Source organism: Bufo gargarizans, chromosome 11 (genome assembly GCF_014858855.1).
Source record: "Bufo gargarizans isolate SCDJY-AF-19 chromosome 11, ASM1485885v1, whole genome shotgun sequence".
NCBI lineage: Eukaryota > Metazoa > Chordata > Amphibia > Anura > Bufonidae > Bufo > Bufo gargarizans.
This window is the reverse complement of record NC_058090.1, coordinates 22,029,145-22,054,705: the sequence shown is the minus strand read 5'-3', so window position 1 is coordinate 22,054,705 and position 25,561 is coordinate 22,029,145. Positions and strand designations below refer to the sequence as shown.

Sequence of the window (25,561 nt, the reverse complement as noted above, 5' to 3'; positions counted from 1 at the left end):
GTTGCCTCCTTTGCTGGCTGGATTCGTTTTCCCATCGAATCATACACTGCTTGTTTCATGGTTACGACCAACCTGCAATCCAGCAGTGGTGGTCGTGCTTGCACCAGCCTATGTGAACCCCCATGGTCCCGGCCACCAGAGAGGTCGGCACTTTTTCCTATACGGCCATCGCTGATGGATTGCAGGGTGGTCGTAACCATGGAAACAAGCAGTGTATATTGTGATGAGAAAAATGAATCCAGCCAGCAAATGAGGCAATATGGATAATCACAATACATTAGTTGTAAGTGCCTTGTGTTAACTTTCGCCACATGATAAATGCCACTTGCTGAAGTGACACAACCCCTTTAAATGAATAAAAAAATGAATTGTATCCAAATGCATTCCCACTGCCATGGGTTTGATGACTTTTGTAGTAGGCCTGTAGGCGGTTTCGTCTTTCGCAGGCAGCACGCACGGCGTTTCCTTCTGTTACCCTGGTGTTTGCTGATGACTAGACATTTCCATCAGTGACATTATCAGAGTTAAATCTCGTGTCAACAAACCATCTTCTCCGTGTGGAAACGGCAGGAAGCTTACATTTTTGGGATAACATGTGGAGAAATAACTTCTGCAATGTCAGATGAGGCACTTAATGATTTATAAGGCCCCGGTCAAGGTCACGGAGGTAAAACAATCACGTAAGAGACACTCAAAGAGTAGGAAGGGTACTTTACCAATTAGACTGACATCTCAATCCAGGAGCATCTGTCGGCATCTAGTACACGTTCCACCACTTCCACGTGTTCCATGTATATATCTCTGACAGTCATTCAGGAGGCCATTCTCTGTGATCATCAATATCTTAATTCTGTGGGGATCATAAAAAAAAATACTAAAATCCAGACAAGTCTCGAGGGTAAAGAGAACCTGTCACCATAACTAACATCTGTTTTTGTAAATTCTTACATTGCCTGTGAAATCACGGTCCCGGAGCATCTTTTCTCATAACTCTTTGTTGTGATGTTGCTCCTCTGTTATTCCTTCTAAAAATGTATGAACAAATTGACAACTGGGCGTTACCCATCCCCTTGTCGAAGAGGTGTGTTCCTACGCAGTGTGATACTGCCAGCTTTAACTGGACTGTGTCAAGAGTGTGTAGGGACCCCCCCCCCCCCCCCCAACTGGTAACACCCAGTTGTAAATTTTTCATACGTTTCTAGAAGGAATAACAGAGAAACGGTACAAATAGGACTTACCATAAAGGATGCTCCTGAATTGTTATTTCTTGAATGAAATGCATTTTTACTAAAATAGATTTGTCAGGAGAAGGGACTTGTCCTCTTTAAAATGTAGATGTCCTTTCGTACCACACCACTTTCTTAGAAAAGTGGGTGACTTAACCGCCTCTGGACCGCCTAACGCAGGATTGCGTTCCGGAGGCGGTCGATTTGTTCCTCCTTGACGCGCTGGCGCGTCATCTCGCGAGACACGAGATTTCCTGTGAACGCTCGCACACAGGAGCGCGCGTTCACAGGATCAGGAGGTAAACGAGTGCATCTACAGCCTGCCAGCGGCGATCATTCGCTGGCAGGCTGTAGATGCGTTTTTTTTTGTTTTTTTAACCCTTGAAAGGTATATCAGACGCTGTTTTGTTAACAGCGTCTGATATACCTGCTACCTGGTCCTCTGGTTGTCCCTTTTGCTTGAATCGACCACCAGAGGACACAGGCAGCTCTGTAAGTAGCACCAAACACCACTACACTACACCCCCCCACCCCCCTGTCACTTATTAACCCCTGATCACCCCATATAGACTCCCTGATCACCCCCCTGTCATTGATCCTCCCCCTGTAAGGCTCCATTCAGACGTCCGTATGTGTTTTGCGGATCCACCTCACTGATCCCCAGTTTTTATTGCTAGACACCTACATTTTAGTGCTGATGGCTGTGTCCAGTTATTGTTCAGCCAAACAGGCCTATAGGGTAATCTTCAACCTGCTCTCTGTACTTATAAATGTCTCACATCAAACCTCTAAACAACATTCAAGGGGCTGTCTTACTTCAGCTAATGGCATTTATCATGTAGAGAAAGTTACTGTATTTTTCACCCTATAAGACGCATCGGCCCATAAGACGCACCTAGGTTTTAGAGGAGGATAATAAGAAAAAAATATTATCCATTACACCTCAGGTCAGACCAGCAATCGGCCCCCCATGTGTCACGGCTTTTGTTTTGTGCACAGTGACACGTTTGCCACGCATGTTGTTGCCTGCAGCAACGAGTTGTTGTTGTAGCATGCGGGGGCAGTGTCACAGCCTGTGTTGTGTGCGCCATGACACTGTTGCCACGCATGTTGTTGCATGTGTGTGCGTTTTCCCTTTTAAGGCTTTTTCTTTTCCTTCCTGGTGTGGGGGTTAAGGTGTGTGGTCTCTTGTCTCTTTATATATTGTTGCTGTGAGACTGAGATCAGTTGGATGCCTGCCTTTGTTGGAGTAGGAGCTTGCTCCTAGCTCTTTGTCATCTGAGGGTCATCCTAGTTGTCATCAATGTCATCCCGGTGTCTCCTTCCCTTCCTATCCCTATTTGTCTGGAGTGGGTTATGTTCAGGGTGTTTGTATGTCTAGTTTGGTGTTACATGTCTGGTGGTGTTTGGTGTCCAGCATGTTTGCTAGACATTCCTCTGTCTTACGTTGTATCCCCTGGAAGGGGGCCCCAATTGTCCGTACGCAGCTATGTGTGTCCTGGATACCTGTTTGGTTGTTGTATGTGCTGTGTCCTTAATGTGTGTGGACATCAGCACTTGTGCACAGGTTCCAGTCGGTGTGCCTGTGGCAGTTAAGTGTGTTGTATTCGTCGCTTACCTGCCAATTCCATATGCTGTATTTGGTCCCCTTTCTTTGCAGCTTGGCCGGTGGAGACTCCTGTTTGTCCGTGTTTTGGAGGAACAGATCATCTTTACCCCGCTCCTAGTCCAGGGATTTCTTGAGGGTTAGTAGGGCCCCGAGGTTCCATAGTATGAGCCCTCCTACCATCTGGGTTGGCTCATACAGTTAGGAGTCAGGGCCAGAATTAGGAATGCTGTAGGAGGTGACCTGCTCCCTTATTCCTTCTCCTGGCCTTGTTTCTTCCCTGTTGCACCCACTATCGTACGGTGGGGAGTTTCCCCCACTCCCCACTGTGACACCATGTCAGCCATCATGCTCCCCTCCCCCCCCCATGTCAGCCATCATGCTCCCCTCCCCCCCCCATGTCAGCCATCATGCTCCCCTCCCCCCCCCATGTCAGCCATCATGCTCCCCTCCCCCCCCATGTCAGCCATCATGCTCCCCTCCCCCCCATGTCAGCCATCATGCTCCCCCCATGTCAGCCATCATGCTCCCCTCCCCCCCATGTCAGCCATCATGCTCCCCCCATGTCAGCCATCATGCTCCCCTCCCCCCCATGTCAGCCATAATGCTCCCCTCCCCCCCCCATGTCAGAAATCAGCGCAAATAAAAAATAAAATAAAAATTAACTTACATCTCCTGCTTCTGGACGCCACCACTCCTCACGACCAGCGCTCTCTCTCTTCTTACTGGTTCTCGGCTGTCAGCTGTGAAGGCTGCGCACAGTGAGGTCGCATGGTGCGCAGCTCTGCACAGCAGACAGCTGAGCGGAGGACCAGGAAGCGGTGAGTACAGATCCTTCTCCGCTTCCCGGTACTAATAAAGCGCTTCCAAAATAGAAGCGCTTCATTAGTATTCACCCCATAAGATGCAGGGGCATTTTCCCCCCACTTTGGGGGCAAAAAAACTGCGTCTTATGGGGCGAAAAATACGGTAATACAAGGAACTTACTAATGTATTGTGATTGTCCATATTGCCTCCTTTGCTGGCTGGATTCATTTTTCTATCACATTATACACTGCTTCTATCCAGGGGTTTGCAACCAAAGGAAACGCCCCCGATGCTCCTAGAGGCTCATTTGCATATATTAAAACATCATTTTTCTCAGCAATGTGGACAGATATGAACATGGGACCAACACAGATGCCTTTAGGCGCCAATCGCACATTTAACAGGTCAGCCAGTTTCATAGGTACAAAACTGCTGACAGATGCTCTTTAAATCTGCAGTGTTTTAATTTATGCTGCGGGTGTCCGCCATGGATATCTCCCTTTACAATGCACATGTGCAAATCTGAAACATTTCAACATTGCAATTTTCAGCAACACCCCTTCCTCCTGGTGTGGATTTCAGCTAGATCCGCTGCTACTTACAGCCGTACCCTTAGCCACAATCGGTACAATAGCACTAATGTCATGTATATACAGTGTATGCAGTCTATGTAAACTTTGAAGGCTTTAAAGAGGACCTGTCACCTCTCCTGAGGTGTTACTTTATGAGGAATGTAAATATTTACTTAAACTAACAAATCTGTAATATTTTTTTCTCAGAATTCTATGTTATCCCGATTCTCTATTATTCCCTCTGAAAATATATGAATACATTGAAAACTTTCCCTTGTCAATAGGGTGTGACCCTACACAGCCCAATAAGTGCTGCCAGCGTGCGGCACACCATAGCAAGACCACGATTTCTAACTATTCATGCATACAGAAGAACAGCACAATGCAAGCTCGAAACCCAATTTTTACTTTATAGGAAACGCAAATATTTAGTAAAGTAGTCGTTTCTGGAGAGCTGACGGATTAGCACATGGTGCCAACTATAAGAAAATAACCTCCAGAATCCGAATTTCATATAGCCTCATTTCCTCCCATGTATGAGCGGCTTTGACATTAAACTCCAAGAGCTAATGTTAAATAACTACTGGCCATTGAGCCACAGTGTTAAATCCATTCCCAAGAATCTATTTTGCTTCACTTCCTTTTGACTGCACAAGCAGAGTTTTGTCATTTCTGTGCTGTCCGACTCTATTATCCATTGTTTGATAAGTGGAAGTCTGAAAGCCCTTAGATCATCCGCACAGACCCCACTGTAATGCAGACACAGTGTCTCCTGAGCCATCTCGAAAAGCCCCACGTGATGCATATAAAATAATTCGGACACAGGCTAGACTTCATTTATAGGCCATGTATTAATTTTCCATTAATCATACCATCCAAGTCGAAGAGGAAGATTTGATTTGAAAGTGTGCGATTCAACTGTTGTAGATAGTAAGGAGAAGAATGGGTAATCTGATATTTACTGTGGTTCAATAGCCTTGAAAAGATTTAAAAGATTTTTATTATAAATTTTATATAGATTTTTTATTTATTTATTCTTTGCAAAGAGATAAAAGAGCTCAGAAGTAATGATGTATGATGGCCTCTTACATGTAATGCTAATATTTAGGGGTTTAAAGGGCATATGTCATCAGGTTCAACCCCAATAAACCAGCCACAGTTCCTGGTATGGCTGACCCTGCTGATTTAAAAGCATACCTTTCTTTGCTTGATCCTTGACTCCTTTTAGGAGATGGATACGCGTTCCTTAAAATTGGCAAATGCGGGTTAAAGTGCACCGAGGGACGGCCCTTAAGTGTGGTTTTAATCAGAAAAGTCAGCCCTATCAGACGTTATAGCTGGTTTAACATCGTTGATCCTGCTGACAAATACTCTTTAAAGGGGGTTGTCTCACTTCAGTAAATAGCATTTATTATGTAGAGAGAGTTAATACAAGGCACTTACTAATGTATTGTGATAGTCTATATTGCCTCCTTTGCTGGCTGGATTCATTTTTCCATCACATTTTACACTGCTCGTTTCCATGGTGGCAATCCAGCAGTGGTGGTCGTGCTTGCACACTATAGGAAAAATCGCCAACATCTCTGCTGGTCAGCACCGTGAGAGTGCAACTAGGCTAGTGCTTTTTCCTATAGTGTGCAAGCACGACCACCGCTGCTGGATTGCTGGGTGGTCGTAACCATGTAAATGAGCAGTGTAAAATGTGATGGAAAAATGAATCCAGTCAGCAAAGGAGGCAATATGGACGATCACATTACATTAGTAAGAGGCTTGTATTAACTTCCTCTACATAATGAATGCTATTTAGTAAAGTAAGACAACCCCTTTAAGGTAGACAGAACAATTTTCCCCCTAAAATGTTTCAGCATTGGGACACTGGTGTTTTATTATTTTGCCTTAGTATGTTTTATTGCTAATGAAATGTTGCTGTTGTAGTATTCACTCCCTGTTGAGGATCATGCCGTGTTTACACCGCCTGAATTAATAGGCATTCTATAGACATACAGTATAGGATTTATATATAAACGAATACTATATTTACTTTGCATATAAATATGAAATGCTTAGCAAATATATTTTGATCAAAAATATCTGTGCCCATCCACTACAGCAAGGTGATCTCAGTGCAGATGGGAATGTACTCGAATATCTATTTCTATGCCATATGGCCATCTAAATTTCAAAGAGAACGCACATACAGTACAGACCAAAAGTTTGGACACGCCTTCTCATTCAAAGAGTTTTCTATATTTTCATGACTATGAAAATTGTAGATTCACACTGAAGGCATCAAAACTATGAATTAACACATATGGAATCATATACATAACAAGAAAGTGTGAAACAACTGAAAATGTCATATTCTAGGTTCTTCAAAGTAGCCACCTTTTGCTTTGATTACTGCTTTGCACACTCTTGGCATTCTCTTGATGAGCTTCAAGAGGTAGTCACCTGAAATGGTTTTCACTTCACAGGTGTGCCCTGTCAGGTGTAATAAGTGGGATTTCTTGCCTTATAAATGGGGTTGGGACCATCAGTTGCGTTGTGGATAAGTCAGGTGGATACACAGCTGATAGTCCTACTGAATAGACTGTTAGAATTTGTATTATGGCAAGAAAAAAGCAGCTAAGTAAAGAAAAACGAGTGGCCATCATTACTTTAAGAAATGAAGGTCAGTCAGTCCGAAAAATTGGGAAAACTTTGAAAGTGTCCCCAAGTGGAGTCACAAAAACCATCAAGCACTACAAAGAAACTGGCTCACATGCAGACCGCCCCAGGAAAGGAAGACCAAGAGTCACCTCTGCTGCGGAGGATAAGTTCATCCGAGTCACCAGCCTCAGAAATCGCAGGTTAACAGCAGCTCAGATTAGAGACCAGGTCAATGCCACACGGAGTTCTAGCAGCAGACACATCTCTAGAACAACTGTTAAGAGGAGACTGTGTGAATCAGGCCTTCATGGTAGAATATCTGCTAGGAAACCACTGCTAAGGACAGGCAACAAGCAGAAGAGACTTGTTTGGGCTAAAGAACACAAGGAATGGACATTAGACCAGTGGAAATCTGTGCTTTGGTCTGATGAGTCCAAATTTGAGATCTTTGGTTCCAACCACCGTGTCTGTGTGACGCAGAAAAGGTGAACAGATGGACTCTACATGCCTGGTTCCCACCGTGAAGCATGGAGGAGGAGGTGTGATGGTGTGGGGGTGCTTTGTTGGTGACACTGTTGGGGATTTATTCAAATTTGAAGGCATGCTGAACCAGCATGGCTACCACAGCATCTTGCAGCGGCATGCTATTCCATCCGGTTTGCGTTTAGTTGGACCATAATTTTTTTTTCAACAGGACAATGACCCCAGACACACCTCCAGGCTGTGTAAGGGCTATTTAACCATGAAGGAGAGTGATGGGGTGCTGCGCCAGATGACCTGGCCTCCACAGTCACCGGACCTGAACCCAATCGAGATGGTTTGGGGTGAGCTGGACCGCAGAGTGAAGGAAAAAGGGCCAACAAGTGCTAAGCATCTCTGGGAACTCCTTCAAGACTGTTGGAAGACCATTTCAGGTGACTACCTCTTGAAGCTCATCAAGAGAATGCCAAGAGTGTGCAAAGCAGTAATCAAAGCAAAAGGTGGCTACTTTTGAAGAACCTAGAATATGACATATTTTCAGTTGTTTCACACTTTTTTGTTATGCATATAATTCCACATGTGTTAATTCATAGTTGTGATGCCTTCAGTGTGAATCTACAATTTTCATAGTCATGAAAATAAAGAAAACTCTTTAAATGAGAAGGTGTGTCCAAACTTTTGGTCTGTACTGTATACGGTATCTGCTACAATTGATACCTCTCAGGGCCAGCAGGCCACGACTTGTTACCTTGCTCTGTGGCTGAAGACCTACGATGAGTAGGGAGAGCAGACTCGACTCTATATCACACTAATTAAAAACAGCCTGTGGGAAGGATGGGTTAGTAATAGTGAAGTCAACGTGGAGGTAGCCACATCTCCAAGTGTATACAGCAAAAACAAAGAACAGATACAAAACTAATCAGCACATCCTAAAAGATAAAGTAAATAGGCAGATGCACGTGGCCATCAGAAAGACAGGATATATGAGCACTCTATAGACATAAAGTATATGATCTATATATAAACGAATACCACATTTACTGTGCACATGGGGCTCTTAGCAAATATATTTTGATCAGAAATCTGGTGCCCACCCACCACGGCAAGGGGACCTCAGTCTGGATGGGAACCTATTTTATTTAATACTTTTTTCTATGCGGTCTGGGCATCTCAAGGAGAGCAGAACCCACATATATAATGTGTGCTACAATTGCTGCCTCTCCTTTGATCAAAATATATTTGATAAGCACCTCATGTTTATATGCATAGTAAATTATTATTATTATTATTATTATTTTACTCACTTATATAGTGTGCAGAGATTTTGCTCAAGTAACCTAAAAAAGTAGCAAAAAACATATTTTGCAACTTTTTTGAAGACTTGATAAATTCCCCGTCCCCATAGAATAAAAAAATAAAAAACATTTTAGATGATGACGGGCTAACATAGTTACCCTGAGGTTCAAGTCCAACCATGGCCAACATCTGCATGAAGTTTGTATATTCTCTTGGTTTTCTGGTTTTCTTCTGCACCTCAAAATATATTGTTAGGTTAATTGGCTTCTGATGAAATTGGTCCCAGTGTGTGTGTCAGAAATAAGAAAAATAGATTGCGAGACCCATTGGGAAGAGGAATTGATGTGAGTGATGTCGGTCTCATCACAGCACCATGAAATATGATGGCGCTATAGAAGAAATCAATAAGTGTCATACCCTTTACAAATGGTGTAGCACATTTTTATTTGGAACTGTGTGTTTTAAGAACATCGCTAGGGTATCCCACCAGTGTCTGATCAGTGAGGGCCCCTCCACCCCGTATCAACCAAATGCTAGAATAAACTGGTGCCAGGGAGCACCAATAAATATCTTGTGGTATGGCTTGTATGGTAGTGATCTCCCCTTGTTAGGTTGTGATCAGCCATAACCACTAGTATAGCGTATGAATGACCAAGGTGATGGTTAGCAGCAGGTGTCCAAACTACACCACAGCATGTAACCAGACCTGAAGAAGGATGCACTGTGGACTCTGGGGGACCTCAAGGTACCTCTGTGGAAAAACATGGACTCCAGCGCTCAACCAGTTGAAGATAATCCAAGCTTTATTGATCTTGTTCAATTAGTTGAAGGCTGGAGTCCACTGCTGTGCCTTGAGGTCCCCCAGAGTCCACTGTGCATCCACAGTAGATGGTCCTGCTTAAATCTGCAGGTTCTGCCGACACTCATATTAGTTGTATGCCCACCATTAGAGCCACTATACAAGCAGCGTAAGGGCCCCTGCACACACATGTGCCGGCAGGGCCCGAGCTGCGGACAGCAAATTGCCGGGGCCCGTATTTTGACCCCTTAGGGCTCATGCACACAGCATGCACACATGTCCGCTCCTCAGGCCTAGCCGGCACACGTTCGTATGCATGAGCCCTAAGGCTGAAACTGAAGCCTACAAAGAAAGTACATGTTTTTAGGGCTGAGCTGGTGTAGCTAATGCTGCTTCTTTTTCCTATATTATTTCTTGGGAATCTTTTACCAACTTGGCATTTCCTTCCCAATTCCGACTTCAGTCCAATCTCCCCAAAATTAACAGCCCCCGCTCCGCGTCCGCCAATTCCCTCGAGGGCCTTATGCAAACAGCTGCCCAGCGCCCGTACGCCTGCACATGTTCCTCCAGCACGGCCAGGCTTGTCTATCAGGCTTTTGCATTTTGTGCTTATGGTAACAATCTACCAAGAGCTTGAAACCTTCGTAAACCTGTTTAATGAGCCGCTGAATATTGTCTTTTGATATCTGTTTTATGCCATCAGCCGACAAATGGTTTATTTCTGTTTTCGATGTCTTTCAGGCCTTCTTACAAATGTGCAATCTGCCCGTCCAGGTGGTTTGTAGGGCAAACGCAGAATATATGTCTCCATCTGGTAAGCTCAGTATTCATTGAAGACGCTGTATGTGAAATGGGGCTCGGGCTCCATAGCAACACCACGCAAGCCTTCCGGTCATAAATATATCCGCATTACTGTGCACACTTATTTTTCTTCCCACTTGTAATTCTTGCTGCTTGAAAGGGCTATAAAAATGATAAATCTAAGCATATTATGTTCACCTGTAAGAGCTGCAAATTTCTGTATGCTACAAGGGGAGCAAAGTTTTTTTATTTTTTTCCTTCCTGCTGCATAAGTCACAGTCAGGAGCGCCTGTGTATAGAAAGCCTGCGGCCACTTACATGTGGAGTGAGACAGCGGTGAAGTCGCCTTCCCTAACTAATGTTTCAAATGATCATATTATGGTCCAAGCAAATTGAAAATATTCAGTTTGTGTTGGAGAAAACCTGCATGTTATGTACTATTACAAAAAAAAAATATCATTGTCGGGAACATAATGCCTTTCGATTTCTCTTCAACTTTGTTCACACCAGTGCCATGGCTTCCATTTATACCAGAGCCGTGACGGCTCCTTATTCCGATACTGATGGACCCCATTGGCTTTAATGTGTTACCTTGGGGTTCTGGAATGTTTGACACCAAGAATATTGCTGTATTGACATCAAATAGAAGAGAAAGCTTGATGTGAATTCTGACCACACAAGGCGCACAAACGTGAACAGAGTCTGATATTTTTTTCTAATTGATGGCTATGAAGATACAGTAATCTTTCTTAAAGGGAACCTGTCACGTTGAACATGGTGTCTGAGCTGCAGGCAGCATGTTATAGAGCAGGAGGAGCTGAGCAGATTGATATATAGTTTTATGGGGAAAATATTAAGTGTAATTTTATAATTTATTCACTTATATTCCTGCTCATTCTGGGCTTTGAAGTCCAGTAGGCGGAGCTATCAGTGATTGACAGCTCTCTCTCCGTATACACAGTCATAGAGGGAAGGCTGTCAGTCACTGATAGCTCCGCCTCCTGGACTTCAAAGCCCAGCATGAGCAGAAATATAAATGAATAAATTGCACTGAATCTTTTCCCATAAAACTATATCTCAATCTGCTCAGCTCCTCCTGCTCTATAACATGCTGCCTGCAGATTATTTTGCATTATCATGGTGACGGGTTCCCTTTTAAACTCTGAAAGAATATGGCACAAATGACATATAGGGGGAGATTATCTATGCTTTAATGACACTTTGTTGCACTCCATATTTGCTCTATAAGGGTACTTTCACACTAGCGTTGTTTGAATCCGGCGGGGAATTCTGTCGCCGGAACTGCCCGCCGGATCCGGAAAAAGTGTGAAAACGGATTACATTTGATTACAGGATCCTGATCACACCGAAAAAACTGATCCGCCATTTATGGACATTTTTTTTTCAAATTTTTCGGGTTTAATATGCAAAATCTGATTTGACTGAACACACGGCGCCGGATCCAGCATTAATGCAAGTCAATGGGAAAAATGCCGGATCCGGCGTTCAGTCTAAGTGTTCCGGATTTTTGGCTGGAGATAAAAAATACAACATGCTACGGTTTTCTGAAAAGCCTGATCAGTAAAAAAGACTGAACTGGATGCATCCTGAACGGATTGCTCTCCATGCATGGGGTTAAAACTGATCAGTTCTTTTCCGGATTTGAGCCCCTAGGACGGAACTCAGCGCCGGAAAAGAAAAGGCTACTTTCACACTTGCGTCGCCGGAACTGCCTGCCGGATCCAGCAAACCGTATGCCAACTGATGGCATTAGTAAGACTGATCAGGATCCTGATCAGTCTGAAAAAAGGCTGACCAGTCAAAAAAAGTGCATTGAAATGCCGGATCCGTCTTTCCGGTGTCATCCGGCAACACTGATCCGGCATTTACTTTTTTCAGAACAAATAGCAGGTGGCGCCATACAGATACATTTTATTGAACAGCTCACTGGATATACACAATTTTTAATTACATGCAATTACAAAAGTATTCAGAATCAAAAAGTAGAATATGTGACACAACCCCTTTTAAGTTATAGCTCAAGTCTACACCAGCCATATATAGCTGACACCCTTAATAATAATTAAAGTAATTTTTCGTTATATAGTGCTAACATATTCTGCAGCACTTTACAATCAGGGGGTTCATGTACAAATAAAATCATATATTACATAGGAACAGTTAAAAGAAGAAGAATCAGGCCCCTGCTTCCAAGAGCTTAAAGGTGTTGTCTGGGTTCAGAGCTGAACTCGGACATACCCCCATTTTCACCCAGGCAGCCCCCCTGACTTGAGCATCGAAGCAGTTCATGCTCCGATGCGCTCCCTTGCCCCCTAAATCGCGCAGGGCAAAGACTATTTTGTTTACAATAACACACTGCCGGGCGGAGGCTTCAGCCCGGCAGTGTGTTTGGTGACATCACCGACTCTGTGGGGGTGCGCTTTAGCGCTGCCCTAGCCGTTTTACTGGATAGGGAAGCCCTAAAGCCCGCCCATCAGTGCCGATGACATCACCAGGCTTTCTGGCAGCCCCATGGAGAGCCCGGTTCCTCACCGGAACTCTTGAAAATGCCTTTGCATGAACCGCTCCGATGCTCAAGTCAGGGGGGCTGCCTGGGTGAGGCTACTTTCACACTTGCGTTCAGAGCGGATCCGTCTCAGACGGATCCGCTCATATAATGCAGACGGTGGCTCCGTTCAGTACGGATCCGTCTGCATTATATTGTTAAAATATTTCTAAGTGTGAAAATAGCCTCAGACGGATCCGTCCAGACTTTCAATGTAAAGTCAATGGGGGACGGATCCGTTTGAAGATTGAGCCATAGTGTGTCATCTTCAAACGGATCCGTCCCCATTGACTTACATTGTAAGTCTGGACGGATGCGCACGCCTCCGCACGGCCAGGCGGACACCCGAACGCTGCAAGCAGCGTTCAAGTGTCCGCCTGCTGAGCGGAGCGGAGGCTGAACGCTGCCAGACTGATGCATTCTGAGTGGATCCGCGTCCACTCAGAATGCATTAGTGCTGGACGGAAGCGTTCGGGTCCGCTCGTGAGCCCCTTCAAACGGAGCTCACAAGCGGACAGCCGAACGCTAGTGTGAAAGTAGCCTGAAAATGGAGGTATGTCTGGGTTCAGCTCTGAACCCAGACAACCCCTTTAAGGTTTATTTAGACGATTGTTCACACAAACGATCTAACAGTTGATTGGCTACATTCTTGCCAATCATAATATTGAGCAGCTTTAGACCAGACTAAAAACTGGGGGTGTTACCTCTAACTACCTACTTTTAGTGCTATTTTCACTTGCAGAAAAGCTGTAAACTGATTAGTTGCACCTTTTACTGCTCTAGTTTTTAGATTTACAGTAAGTGCTAGAGTTAACTTTGCAACTTTTTCCACATAGGGAAACAATAATCATCACAATTCAACCATGTCAGATTTTTGTGATATTTATAATGTCGATTGCAGCTTTTCCATAGGAAAGCATGAAAGTTTGCTGCCAGTCGTAGAAAAATCTTTGTCGCTGTGAGCCCTAGCCTCATGTTTGAAGCATTGAGTAGAAAGGGATGCAAATGAGGTCTTAACAAGCTCTGCCTCTAATTCCACTAGATGTAAGGCAGCTATCCTATAAGTCAATGTTTGATCCTTTAAACAGGCCTTGAGACATGACTTGGATATTAAATAAGGCAGCACCTCATCTGCAAACAGCTGTTTTGGGGTGATTGCTCTTCATCAGTGCAGAGGAGAGAGAGTATTGGCTTAGGCTACTTTCACACTGGTGTTTTTGGGTCCGCTTGCGAGATCCGTTTCAGGGCTCTCACAAGCGGCCCAAAACGGATCAGTTCAGCCCCAATGCATTCTGAATGGATAAGGATCCGTTCAGAATGCATCAGTTTGCCTCTGTTCAGCCTCCATTCCGCTCTGGAGGCGGACACCAAAACGCTGCTTGCATCGTTTTGATGTCCGCCTGACAATGCGGAGCCAAACGGATTCGTCCTGACTTGCAATGTAAGTCAATGGGGACGGATCCGTTTTCACTGACACAATATGGTGCAATTGAAAACTGAGCCACCTTCAATTGACTTTCAGTGTAAGTCAAAACTGATCAGTTTGCATTATCATGAACAAAAAAATAAAAATACTTTTTTTTTTTTTTTTTTTGTTCATGGTAATGCAAACGGATCCGTTCTGAACGGATACAAGTGTTTGCATTATCGGTGCGGATCTGTCTGTGCAGATACAAGACTGATCCGCACCTAACGCAGGTGTGAAAGTAGCCTTAACTGGGTGAGAGGTCTAAGTCAGGATTTGGGGGGGTACTATCTCTCCTTTGGGAGAGAGCACCTTAAATGGCGTGAGGAGACTTATAAGCCATACATGCTCCTCTGGAATTCTGGGAAGAAAGGAATGCAGATGAGCTCTTAAAAGGCTCTTCCTCTGATGCCACCAGATGTAAGGCAGCTATCCTAGAAGTCAATGTTCGAGCCTTTAAACAGGCCTTGATACATGACTCTGATATTAAATAAGCCAGCATCTGATCTGCAGACAGCTGTTTCGGGGCAATTGCCCCTCAACAGTGTGGAGCACAGAGTACTGGCTTAACTGGGTGAGAAGCCTAAGTCAGGATTTGGGGGTACTCTCTCTCCCTAATCAGCATGAGCGCATTTGCATCCTATTCTTCCCAGAATTCCAGAGGAGCATGTATGGCCTATAAGTCTCCTCACGTTGATTAAGGTGCTCCCTTCTCAAGGAGAGAGCGTACCCCCCAAATCCTGGCCTCTCAGCAAGTTAAGCCATTACTCTCTGCTCTGCACGGATGAAGGGCAATCGCCCTGAAACAGCTGTCTGCAGATGAGGTGCTGGCTTATTTAATATCCGAGTCATATCTCAAGGCCTATTTAAAGGGTCGAACATTGGCTTACAGGTTAGCTGCCTTACATCTTGTGGCATCAGCGGCAGAGCTTTCCTTTCTTCCCTGAATTCCAGAGGAGCATGTATGGCCTAGAAGTCTCCTCACGCTGATTAAGGCGCTCTCTCCCCAAGGAGAGAGAGTACCCCCCCCCCCAAATCCTGTGTCATTGAGTATCATGGAGTGTGCTGTGCACTGCATTGCTCTTCAGAAGAGAACCAACTTAGAAATCCAGCTTTGATGCTTCTGCAAATGAAGAAAATATCTAAAAATAATACCCCCCTCCCCAGCCATTGTAGGTGTTACAATAAAGAGAATATTGATCTCCAGGGGAAGGTGCTGAGCTGACTTTTCTCTAAGCATCAATTGATAGAGAAACTAATGGAAAGACTGTGCGAGAAAGCAGAGGAAGAGTTATTAAGGCTGCTGAGGCCAAATGCTTCAAATATAGTATTGGAAAGTAGTTAGTACAGCGGGGAGACATTGGCCTTTGTGCCGATACTGCGCAGCGCAAACAGATTGGGAAAAACATACAAATGGTCACTTTAACGCCGACTATTTATTTCAATATCTCTTGTCTTGAATCCATGCTCTGTTTTTCTTGAATTCGTACGTAATTCACACCGGTATAAACCTCTTTGTGTACAACCTTATAACGGTGTTACTGCTCTGTGCGGTAGGTAGCCATGTACAGCTGCTGTAGGTAGATTGGACTGTAGGAAGGTAGATTTAGGAGTCTGGGAATTAAGTTATTCAATAGGATTCAAAGCAAAGGATGACTCAAGAGCTTCTATTCACTGGTGGTCTTTGATCAGCCATACTTGTTTGTCATTTTAAGTTGCTCCTTAGCAGCCGATGACCAATGCCACATTTTTAGCATGTACTGAGATAAGAGATGCTTTTCTGAAGATCAGTTTTTGTCCTGGTGGAGCGTAATTGATATGAATGAAGATAAAAGGGGTAGGCCATCAATATCATATTGGGTTGGGGTGGGGGCAATTCTTGCGACCCCCCCCCCCCTTCCCGATCATCTGTTTGAAGGAGCCACAGAGGAGCCCTGCAGCCTTAGCAGTGTTTACCTGGGTTAGCAAACTCCAGCACTCCAGATGTTGTAAAACTACAACTCCCAGCATGCACAATTGCCAGGTTGTTCTTGGAACTCCCATACAAGTGAATAGAGCATGCTGGGAGTTGAAGTTTAGCAGTAGCCAGAGTACAGGAGGTTGGTGATCCCTGGTGTACATAGTAGCAGCTTCCTCCCGATCACTTGGGAGTTGGACCCTCCACTGATCTGATATTGGACCATGTCCTGAGGATAGTTAAAGGGGTTTTCTGGATAGGTCATCAGTATCTGATCGCTGGGGGTCCGACACTGGAGACCCCTGCCGATCAGCTGTTTGAGAAGGCACTGGTGCTTGCAGTAGTACCGCGGCTCTCTCTCTGCTCACCAAGCACAGCGCCGTCTATTGCAACTCTGCCCTGTACACTTCAATGGGACTGAGCTGTGTCTAGGCCACGTGACCGGTAAACATGACGTTGCGTAGCCTACGCTAAGCTGGAGAAGACTGCCACGCTATTGAGAGCGTTGGTACCTTCTCAAACAGCTGATTGGAGGGGGTCCCGGGTGTTGGGGCCTCACCGATCAGATACTGATGACCTATCTAGAGGATAGGTCATCAGTAACAAACTCTCAGTAAACCCATTTAATATTGTAAAGCCGGAATTTAAAGGGGTTGTCCCATCAGAATAACATCGCTCCATTTGCCTTATTAGGACATCCCCGTCTATATGAACCAGAGTGACTCTCGCTCTGCTAGACTCGGGCCATCCATGTACTGCATTACGCTGACATAAATTATACCCACCAGATTCTTCCCCTGTGAAAATATGCATTTCACCAGGGGGTTCAGGAGCCATTAAAGGAGTTATCTGTGAGGACAGTCCCAACCTGTGGCTCCCCAGCTGATAAAAATAAAATAAAAAATACAACCCCCAGTATCCCCTGATAGCTGCATGAATTGCTTAGAACTTATTTTCAAGTGCCTCTCGCCCAGAAGCTTCACGATAAGTGCGAAGGAGAAGGCGTGGAGTTATAAATCCCGGACAGAATGACTACTTGGCAGCTCTGTGCCGGCTCACAATTCAGGCATTTTGGTTGAGCTGGGAGTGGTTGTTCCTCCCTCTATAAAGCAATGACGATTAATAATATTGACTCCACATTGGCTGTCACTATTCTGCCCTTGTGGCATGAGAAGGAAAACCCAAAACCTTACTCCTCCATCAGTTCTAAGCAGCAGAATCGGTGGTTTCTTACTTGGTAGATAAGGAGGAGAGCCAATCAATTCATGTGCCGCAAATGTTATTGCTAAGGCACAAAGTAGCTCATTCCCCAAACTGATGTCACTGACCGTCTGCAATAAGATAAATGTGGACTGGTAAATCCTATTTTCATCATGCATTTTTGGAGCTTTGCAGTGATGAATGCATGCATGTTACTGCCGCTCAAGTGGATTTCTTTATGTCCCGTCTCATGTGTTTTCTTGGACTTTTCCAGCGTCTTTGGCGTCAGGATTGTTGGTTGCATCACGATAAAATCAAACGCCAAAGATCGTCGCCCACTTTTTTTGGCCTATACAATGTATTTTAGATACGCTATGCGCCTTCCTTCGAGTAGAAGAATGTATGGGCGGTTGCAAATGTTGAATATGGATGCCAGAATATGAAAAGATCTGTCCAGCAGCAACACGGCAGTACAGTGTGAATGAAACCTTTGACTCTTCGCAGTTCAAAAAGCCCTTCATTCCTTTTGTAATACACTCAGAGTATGGATGCAGATGAGGTCTTTGTTGGTGCCATGCACCTCATCCATTACCCTTAGGCTGACTGTGAGCAAGAGAAGAGGGAATCTGTTGAAAAGGACCATGACAGAGCCTGCTGTTAGCATGAACTCTGTGTGAACCAGGTCTAACAGCAGGTTTCCTGCATGTGCTTGAGGGGAACATTTGGTGAAGAACACTCGAAAACCTCTAAGTATCATGTGAAGCCACAGGGAACTACACATTTTTCTAGCTGCTTCGTATGGTAATCCTTCCTTCCCTAGCTGTGAAATCATTGTACTCCTGTTGTAGAGGAAGAAAACTTATATCTGAGTAAAGTTTTCTACCAGGAGCCTCCACTCTATCACTACTGCAATATATGTAATAGACCATAGACATTTCATGTGGTGGCTGTCTTGGATCTGCCAGGAATGTTATCTTCTCGAAGCTTCTTGTATGTCCACATGGTCTTCTTTTTTTTTTTTTTTTCAGATTGCCGAGGTTGATGTGGCTAGTTTAGTAAGCAGCACCACCAAAAACAAGAAATTCCCAGCAGATACATGTACCCACATAGCTGTGCTGACTGGACATCACCTTCTCAGAATGAAGCTACTACAACCACACGTCTGGCCTTTTTAATCCCTGGTGTCCAGCTGATTTCACTAGAGAAACTTTGTACGGTCAGTTGGCCACTCAAATAGTATTACGTAGCAGCCACTCGGATGACTGGCCGGCTATGTAATACATTGACGCATTGAGCCCACCAGAATAGGATCCACTTGTTCTAGTAGGTTCTACTTTTAGCACTAGCAGGTGTTCACCTTCAGTGATGTCAATATTCCCCGATAGGGCTGGCCATACTCATTAGGTATTTGTCACATTTATGGTGACTGCTTAATTCCCACATTGTTGGATATGACAGTGGAGACCAGGGTGAGACAGCTTGAAGCTAAGTGGTGGCAATGTGTCTGGCAGCTGTATATCACCCTCATTCAGCAAAGAGAAAGAGTTTTGGGGAGTCAGGGGACCGAACATCTTGGCTGAATGACTTTTAGGTCTGCAGTTTTTGCACACATATGGACAACCTGAGTCTCCGCTTACAGCAGTGTCATGGCTTTCACATATAGTAGTAGAAGCATTGAAGGTGTGACCGATCTTTGGTACAACTCCTACAAACAGTGAATTATGGATCCCATTGGGTTGTAATGGTGTCCTTCAGGGTTCTGTCAAGGGTTCCATAATTTGGACTGTTAAATCTCTCTAGTAATGCCGGGACTTTCCTCTGTACCCTGTTGCTTGATTATTAAGCAGATTTTCTATCAAAGGTGTAACCACATAAACAACACAGTATAGGTGATACACGTATAACCACTGGAGGTCTGACCACTGAGACCCCACCGATTATGAGGACAAGGGTCTCTGAGTCTCCTATGCGAATGAAGTAGTAGTGCATGCATGGACACTACTCCACTCACTGTCTATGGGACTGCTGAGCACAATGCTTGGTTATCACTGTCAGTCCCATAGACAGTGAATGGAGCTGTGGTCACAGATGCCCACTTGTGCTCCATTTACATGGGTTTAGGGGACTCTCGTTTTTGTGATCGGTTAGTGTCCCAACATTCTGCCCGCAGCGATCATACATATGTCACCTATCTCTTTCTGTGAAAAGGTGATAAATGTTAATGGATAGACCCCTTATATTATGAGTGACAGTCCTTCATGGAAACCGTACTGGTAGGATGTGACCCAGCTTTCCCAGAAGCACATATAACCAAGACTAAAAAAAAAATGTAAAGAAAAGTGATTATTTTTGTACACTTCTGAATTTGTACTTTTTCACTTTAAATTGCCCAACAAGTGTTCCCCTTATATTCCCCGGCTTAGGCATGTCTCCTATATAGGTCTCTGGTCGGCGATTTTAGTTTTGACACTTGTGTTAATCCTTTTTTGTTCTCCAGGTAAAGTGCCTTTTATTCATGTTGGGAATCAAGTGATTTCAGAACTGGGACCAATAGTTCAATTTGTAAAAGCCAAGGTAAGAATCAGAACAGAAGACAAATAGATCCTGAAACTACTGGATCAGTATTGTTCTAGTTATTAAACGGACTAAAATCTGACTTGTACTCTCTTGCGGTCACTTGCTGTGTTATCAGCCCCTCTAGGCAGGGGCCGAGTATATGTAGTGATACAAATTGGCATAACTGAAAACGGTGCTTGTCATGCACATTCAAAAAAATTGAAGCTGTCAATTTTCATGGGATTTACCAACCATCCTATATATGGGGATGAGGGAGAGAATGATTGAGCATGGTGGACTTTAACGTACCTGATCCTTTGTTCAGACTAGAGATAAGTGCTGCATAAAGGCCCCTGTACATGGGCTGATGATCAGGGCACTTATTGCGAATGAGGCCTAGGAATTCTTGTTCATGACGTTGACCTGAGACGAGGAGCCGCCGATCACTCGATGAACAAGCAAACTAACTAATTCATCGCATGAAAGCATCGTTGATGTGGACACAAAAATCGTTGTTTCTGGGCAGCGGGTGGACCTGTGTAAACATGGATCTGTTGCGCCTCTGTATGAGGACTAGTGATTACAGTCGCAATTGGCAGAGTTGATTGCTGCCTCCACCCCGATCGGGCAGTAATTGGGAACAAACCGAACGCTTGGTTCCCGATCATTAGAAGTGTGGCTGCGGCTTCCAGAAGTGGCTTGCCTCCCTCACCCTTTTGGAATAATGATGCACGTTTGGTCGATCCTCGCATTCATGTTGATGGTGGCCTTGAGAGACATCCAGTAGTTAACCAAATAACCTTTTGACTGACGTGACCCTCATCCTTATGGAGTATGTGTTTATTCCTTTGGTGTGGATTCACATTGAGTAGGTAACTGCTATCAACCAGAGGTCCTTTTTAGAAGGGCAGATTTCTGTCCGTAACGAGCACCCATCGATAATATAGCAAGTTTATCCAAGCTCAATGATCAGAATGACGCATGATCACACATGAATGATCGTTTCTGTGGTCGTTAATTCACATTTCTGGCAACATCTACCCTGTTTACAGGTGGCAATCTGGTGCCAACTAATGATGATTTATTTTTATCTGCACATAAAGGATGTGAAGGTTTGTCGACTGACACCGTCCTTTCCAAAGAGCAATGATTGGGATCAAGCATTTTCAATTGCGATCGTTTACCCAATCATCTGCCTGTGTGAAAGGTCCTTTTTGTTGGTCACCCCTTGTACCAGCAGCGATCTGATAACTCTGCAGAGCTGGATGGAGCTCACCTTCCCCACTGCTTCCCTGCTGGTGCTGCAGACAGAAGCTGTCATGATGCACAGTGGAACACATTCTCTAAAGAGTCCTCAGGATACCATAAACAGCACTTATACTCTTTTTAATGGCAGCTGCAGGCGTGCTGGGATTGATTTGAAGTGTTTAAAGGATATGCCATCAATATCCCGTCTGGGACCTGCTCCTATCTAGAGTACGGGGCACCTGAAGTGAAGGTTGCGCACACTGCACAAGGGTAGCCTGCTCTCCATTCACCGCTATGAGAGTGCCTGAAATAGCTGAGTCTGCGCTCATCTATTTTCAGAACTCCCATAGCCGTGAACGGAGGGTGGCCACGCATGTGTGGCTGCTCTCTGCTCACTTTGAGAGCCCCGTTCTGGAGATACTGTAGGTGTGGGACCCGCTTCTATCGGACATTGATTGCATATCCTAGCAGTATGCCATCTGGGTCCCAGATGGGAATACGCCTTTAAGCCATGAAGGGTTGTTATCATCTGTAAAAAGGGTGGTATTCAGAATAGTCCCAGTACATTGCTAATAATGCAGTTCCTTAATACATTCTTCTAAGGGGTAAACGACCCCTAAGTGACATCAAACAGGGTCCCTCCATTAGGCTACATTCACACGACCGTATGTGTTTTGCGGTCCGCAAATTGCGGATCCGCAAAACATGGATACCAGCCATGTGCGTTCTGCAATTTGCGGACCGCACATGGCCAGCGCTATATAGAGAATGCCTAAGCTTGAATAGGACATGCTCTATCTTTTTTGCGGGGCCATGGAATGGAACAACGGATGCGGACAGCACACAGTGTTTTGCGGCCCCACATCTTTTGCGGCCCCATTGAAATGAATGGGTCCGCACCCGTTCCGCAAATTTTCGGAACGGATGCGGATCCATTTATACCGTCGTGTGAATGCACCCTTAAAGAAAACTACTGGGGTAGCTTTAAAGAAGTCTGTCAACTCTCCTGATGTGTGTGGTTTAGTCATGACTTGCATTCCCAGCAAAATAATTTTATAACTCTGTGTTGTGTCGTTCCTCTATTATTCGTATTAGAAGTTTATGGATTTCCAACTCTTTATCATCCCCCTTGTCAAAGTGATACCACTGGCAGCACTTATTGGACAGTGCTGGACAATTTTAGCTTGGTAACACCCAGTTGGCAATTTAGTAATAAACTTCTAGTAGTAATGCTGGAGAAACGGCACGAAAAATAGGAAACGATTCACAATTTCACGTGAATACAATTATTTACATGTCAGGAGAGGCGCGCAGTCCATTTTAAGGGCGGACATGGAGTGGAGGCACATGCTAACCAGCTCTTTGTACATAAGCAATTATTAATCTGCCCTGTGTCTTACAGAAAATGTTATTGATCTGATTGTTGCCGTTCTTCATCTGGTATTGTCCAAGTTTTAATTTCATCTTCTTGTTCTATCTGCCCAAAAAATATACAAAAATACGTCCATGTAAGACTTGGCGCTAACACTTGTTTGTCTCCCCCACATAGGGCCATTCACTTAGTGACGGCTTAGATGAAGTCCAGAAGGCAGAGATGAAGGCGTACATGGAACTTGTTAATAATATGCTTCTGACAGCAGAGGTACGGTATGTTACGGTATTGCAGCACTGGGACTGTAGCGAAGGCAGGGCGTAGTGTGCGCTCTTCAAATGCTGGAGATATAAAATAATTTCTGCTTTCCTAACAAGCCATAGCAACCGATTAGATTCCTGCCTTCATTTTTCAGCAGTAGGTTTGACAGTAACCTGGCAGCCATGTCCCTCGGCAGTACAATTGGAACAGTTTTTTTTTTTTTTTGAGTGAGACCCAATGTTAAAGTGACTGTCCAGTCAGAAGCTCAGAATTGATATGTAATTCAGTACCTTCAGGAGATGATTACTTGCCACTTATTTTCCTCAGATCTTGTTCCTTGCCTGCCTGTTACCTCCGCTTTACTAGGGTAGAGCTATGATCTAGGACAGTGATGGCGAACCTTTTACAGACAGAGTGCCCAAACTGCAACCCAAAACCCACTTTTTTATCGCAAAGTGCCAATACGGCAATTTACCCTGAATACTACAGTCCAGTATAGTCTATCTTCCATGTACTTTATCATTTAGCTATAATATCCTGCCTACATTCAGTGCGCTGCCTGTGCTGTTCATAGCATGCCCTGCGCTGATGAATGGCAGGAAAAGTCTAAGGTATACTGGTACACCATAGACTTTTTCCAGGGTGCGGGTGCCCACAGAGAGGGCTCGGAGTGCCGCCTCTGGCACCCGTGCCATAGGTTCGCCATCACTGATCTAGGACTATGGTTTGAACCGGTCTTCTGGCCAAAGGTCCTAAATGCTACCTATATCTAACCTCTGGAAGGAAGAGGCTATGAGCAATACCTACCCTTTGCAGTGCTGCCATTTCCTCAGTCTTCGTTACAGTCACGTGACCTATTCTTCTGGGATTCCGGCGCTTCTGGGGCAATCCCGTCCAGAAGCATTCTTCTGTCTTCCTGGCTTCAGCAGTAAACGAAGTGTCATCCCTGATATCATCATTACCTGCAGCCAGGAAGACTTGGGTAGGGCCAGCATTTCTTCCCGATGCCTGTGCAGTAGGATAATTGTACTGCGCATACTCCGGCTGCTTTATAGCTGTGACCATGCCAAAGATGGACATGTCAGTTTTTGATGCAGTTGCAGCTATAAAAGCCTGTTGCACACCTTGGCAGACAGTATCTAACATGAAGATTTGACACCGGAACAGAAGGCTTTATCGCACATGATAGACTTAGATATAGAGGCCTAGCAGACAGCATTAGACGTGACAGGCTTAGATATACAGCACAAAAGGCAGTATCATACACGATAGGCTTAGATACACAGCTCAGCAAGCAGTATCACACACGGCTCTGTTTCCCAGTGGGCTGATGCCCGGGGGACCACCTGGGCCCTCCTCATGGCCACCGGCTGAATATGTAATGATCTCATGCTCAGTATTAATGCTAGGAACATCTGGTACAGCCGCAGGTGTCCTCCTAAATTCAGCTGCATAGCTGCCTTTTGGGCTGTGAGTCAGTCGAATACCGCAGCAGGTGTGGAAGTATGTTGTGCTACACTGTGGTATTTGGTTATACTGGGGCGGTATTTTGTGCTGCACCAGAGTAATTCCTGCCCCTTCCTACTTTTGTTTCCCTTCTTTCTGTCAATTTGGTCCCACCTAAAACACGTGGACCCTTTCAGATTTTTTCCAGGGCCACTTTAAGCGCCCAGTCTGCTCTGCATGACAGAATTAGATACAGATATGCTTTGATGTGCTGGCTGATTCATGCTGTTTACTGCACTCTGGAGATGGTGAGGGAAGAGCCTTTAGACTTCATTGATGTCATCCAGCAGTGCACATAAGGATAATAGCAGGATTCATGTTTGGGTGTGCTAACATGGCCAGAAAAGTGTAGTGGATGTGATTACTGCAGACTGAGTGGTGTGGCAGGCTGGGTTTGGTTAGAAAAAAAAAAGAAGCAGGAAACTGAAGTTAACCCGGAAGTGTGGGGTGTAAACAGTCCTGCAACGCTGCTCTGATGCCCAGACAAGGCGGAATGAAAGCACAGGCATGTAAAATGGGTATTGGGGATATATATACATTATGAAGGGTATAGGAGCACATAAAAAAAAATGGATTTTGGGACCGGAGAACCTCTTTAATTTCAGTGCCTATACAGAAACTGAAAAAGTCTGAAACGCGCCTCCTGTGTCGTCATTGGTTCAGGCTGCTGGTCTCTCCCTGCCCTTGCAGTTCAGCCTCCTATGGTTAGCTGCTGTGTATAAACGCAAGTCTATCACAGTTTCATCAGAAAGTCAGAGATCATCTCTCCATGCGGAAGGATAATAAAGTAGGCTATTAAACCAACAGTGATAGAAAGATGATTGACGCGTTGACCACCTGCCTGCAGAAGTGGGCTCCAGGGTTTCCCGGAGGGGGAACCACTAGTCAGTACCAGTTGTTGTTTCATCCAGTTGTTGTGGCAGGTAAGTGCTGTTGTTCCAGTGTGTGTTTGCGCTGGGTGCTTACCTGCCAATCTGGTTTATGCTACTGTCTGCTCCTTTCTTGTTGCTATGCCTGCTGGAGACTCCGGTTCATCCGTGTCGTGGATGAACAGGTCGCCTCCTAGCCCTGACATTATTACCAGGGATCTGTAGGGTTAGTAGGGCCCGAGATTCCGGGTATGAGCCCTTCCACCATTAGGGTTCGCTCATACAGTTAGGAGATCAGGGCTAGGATTTAGGGATGTGTCAGAAG

The 25,561-nt window shown here is 44.8% G+C and overlaps 1 protein-coding gene across 1 annotated transcript in view; it reads left to right on the top strand.

The window, feature by feature from the left end:
- The window catches only part of MTX2 (metaxin 2), a 77,097-nt gene that overhangs the window by 34,676 nt on the left and 16,860 nt on the right, over positions 1-25,561 (top strand). Inside the window, exons 4-6 of the mRNA XM_044271956.1 lie at positions 10,177-10,249; positions 19,922-19,998; positions 22,778-22,870. Coding sequence (XP_044127891.1) covers positions 10,177-10,249; positions 19,922-19,998; positions 22,778-22,870 — 243 coding nt within the window. The remainder of the gene's footprint in view (positions 1-10,176; positions 10,250-19,921; positions 19,999-22,777; positions 22,871-25,561) is intronic.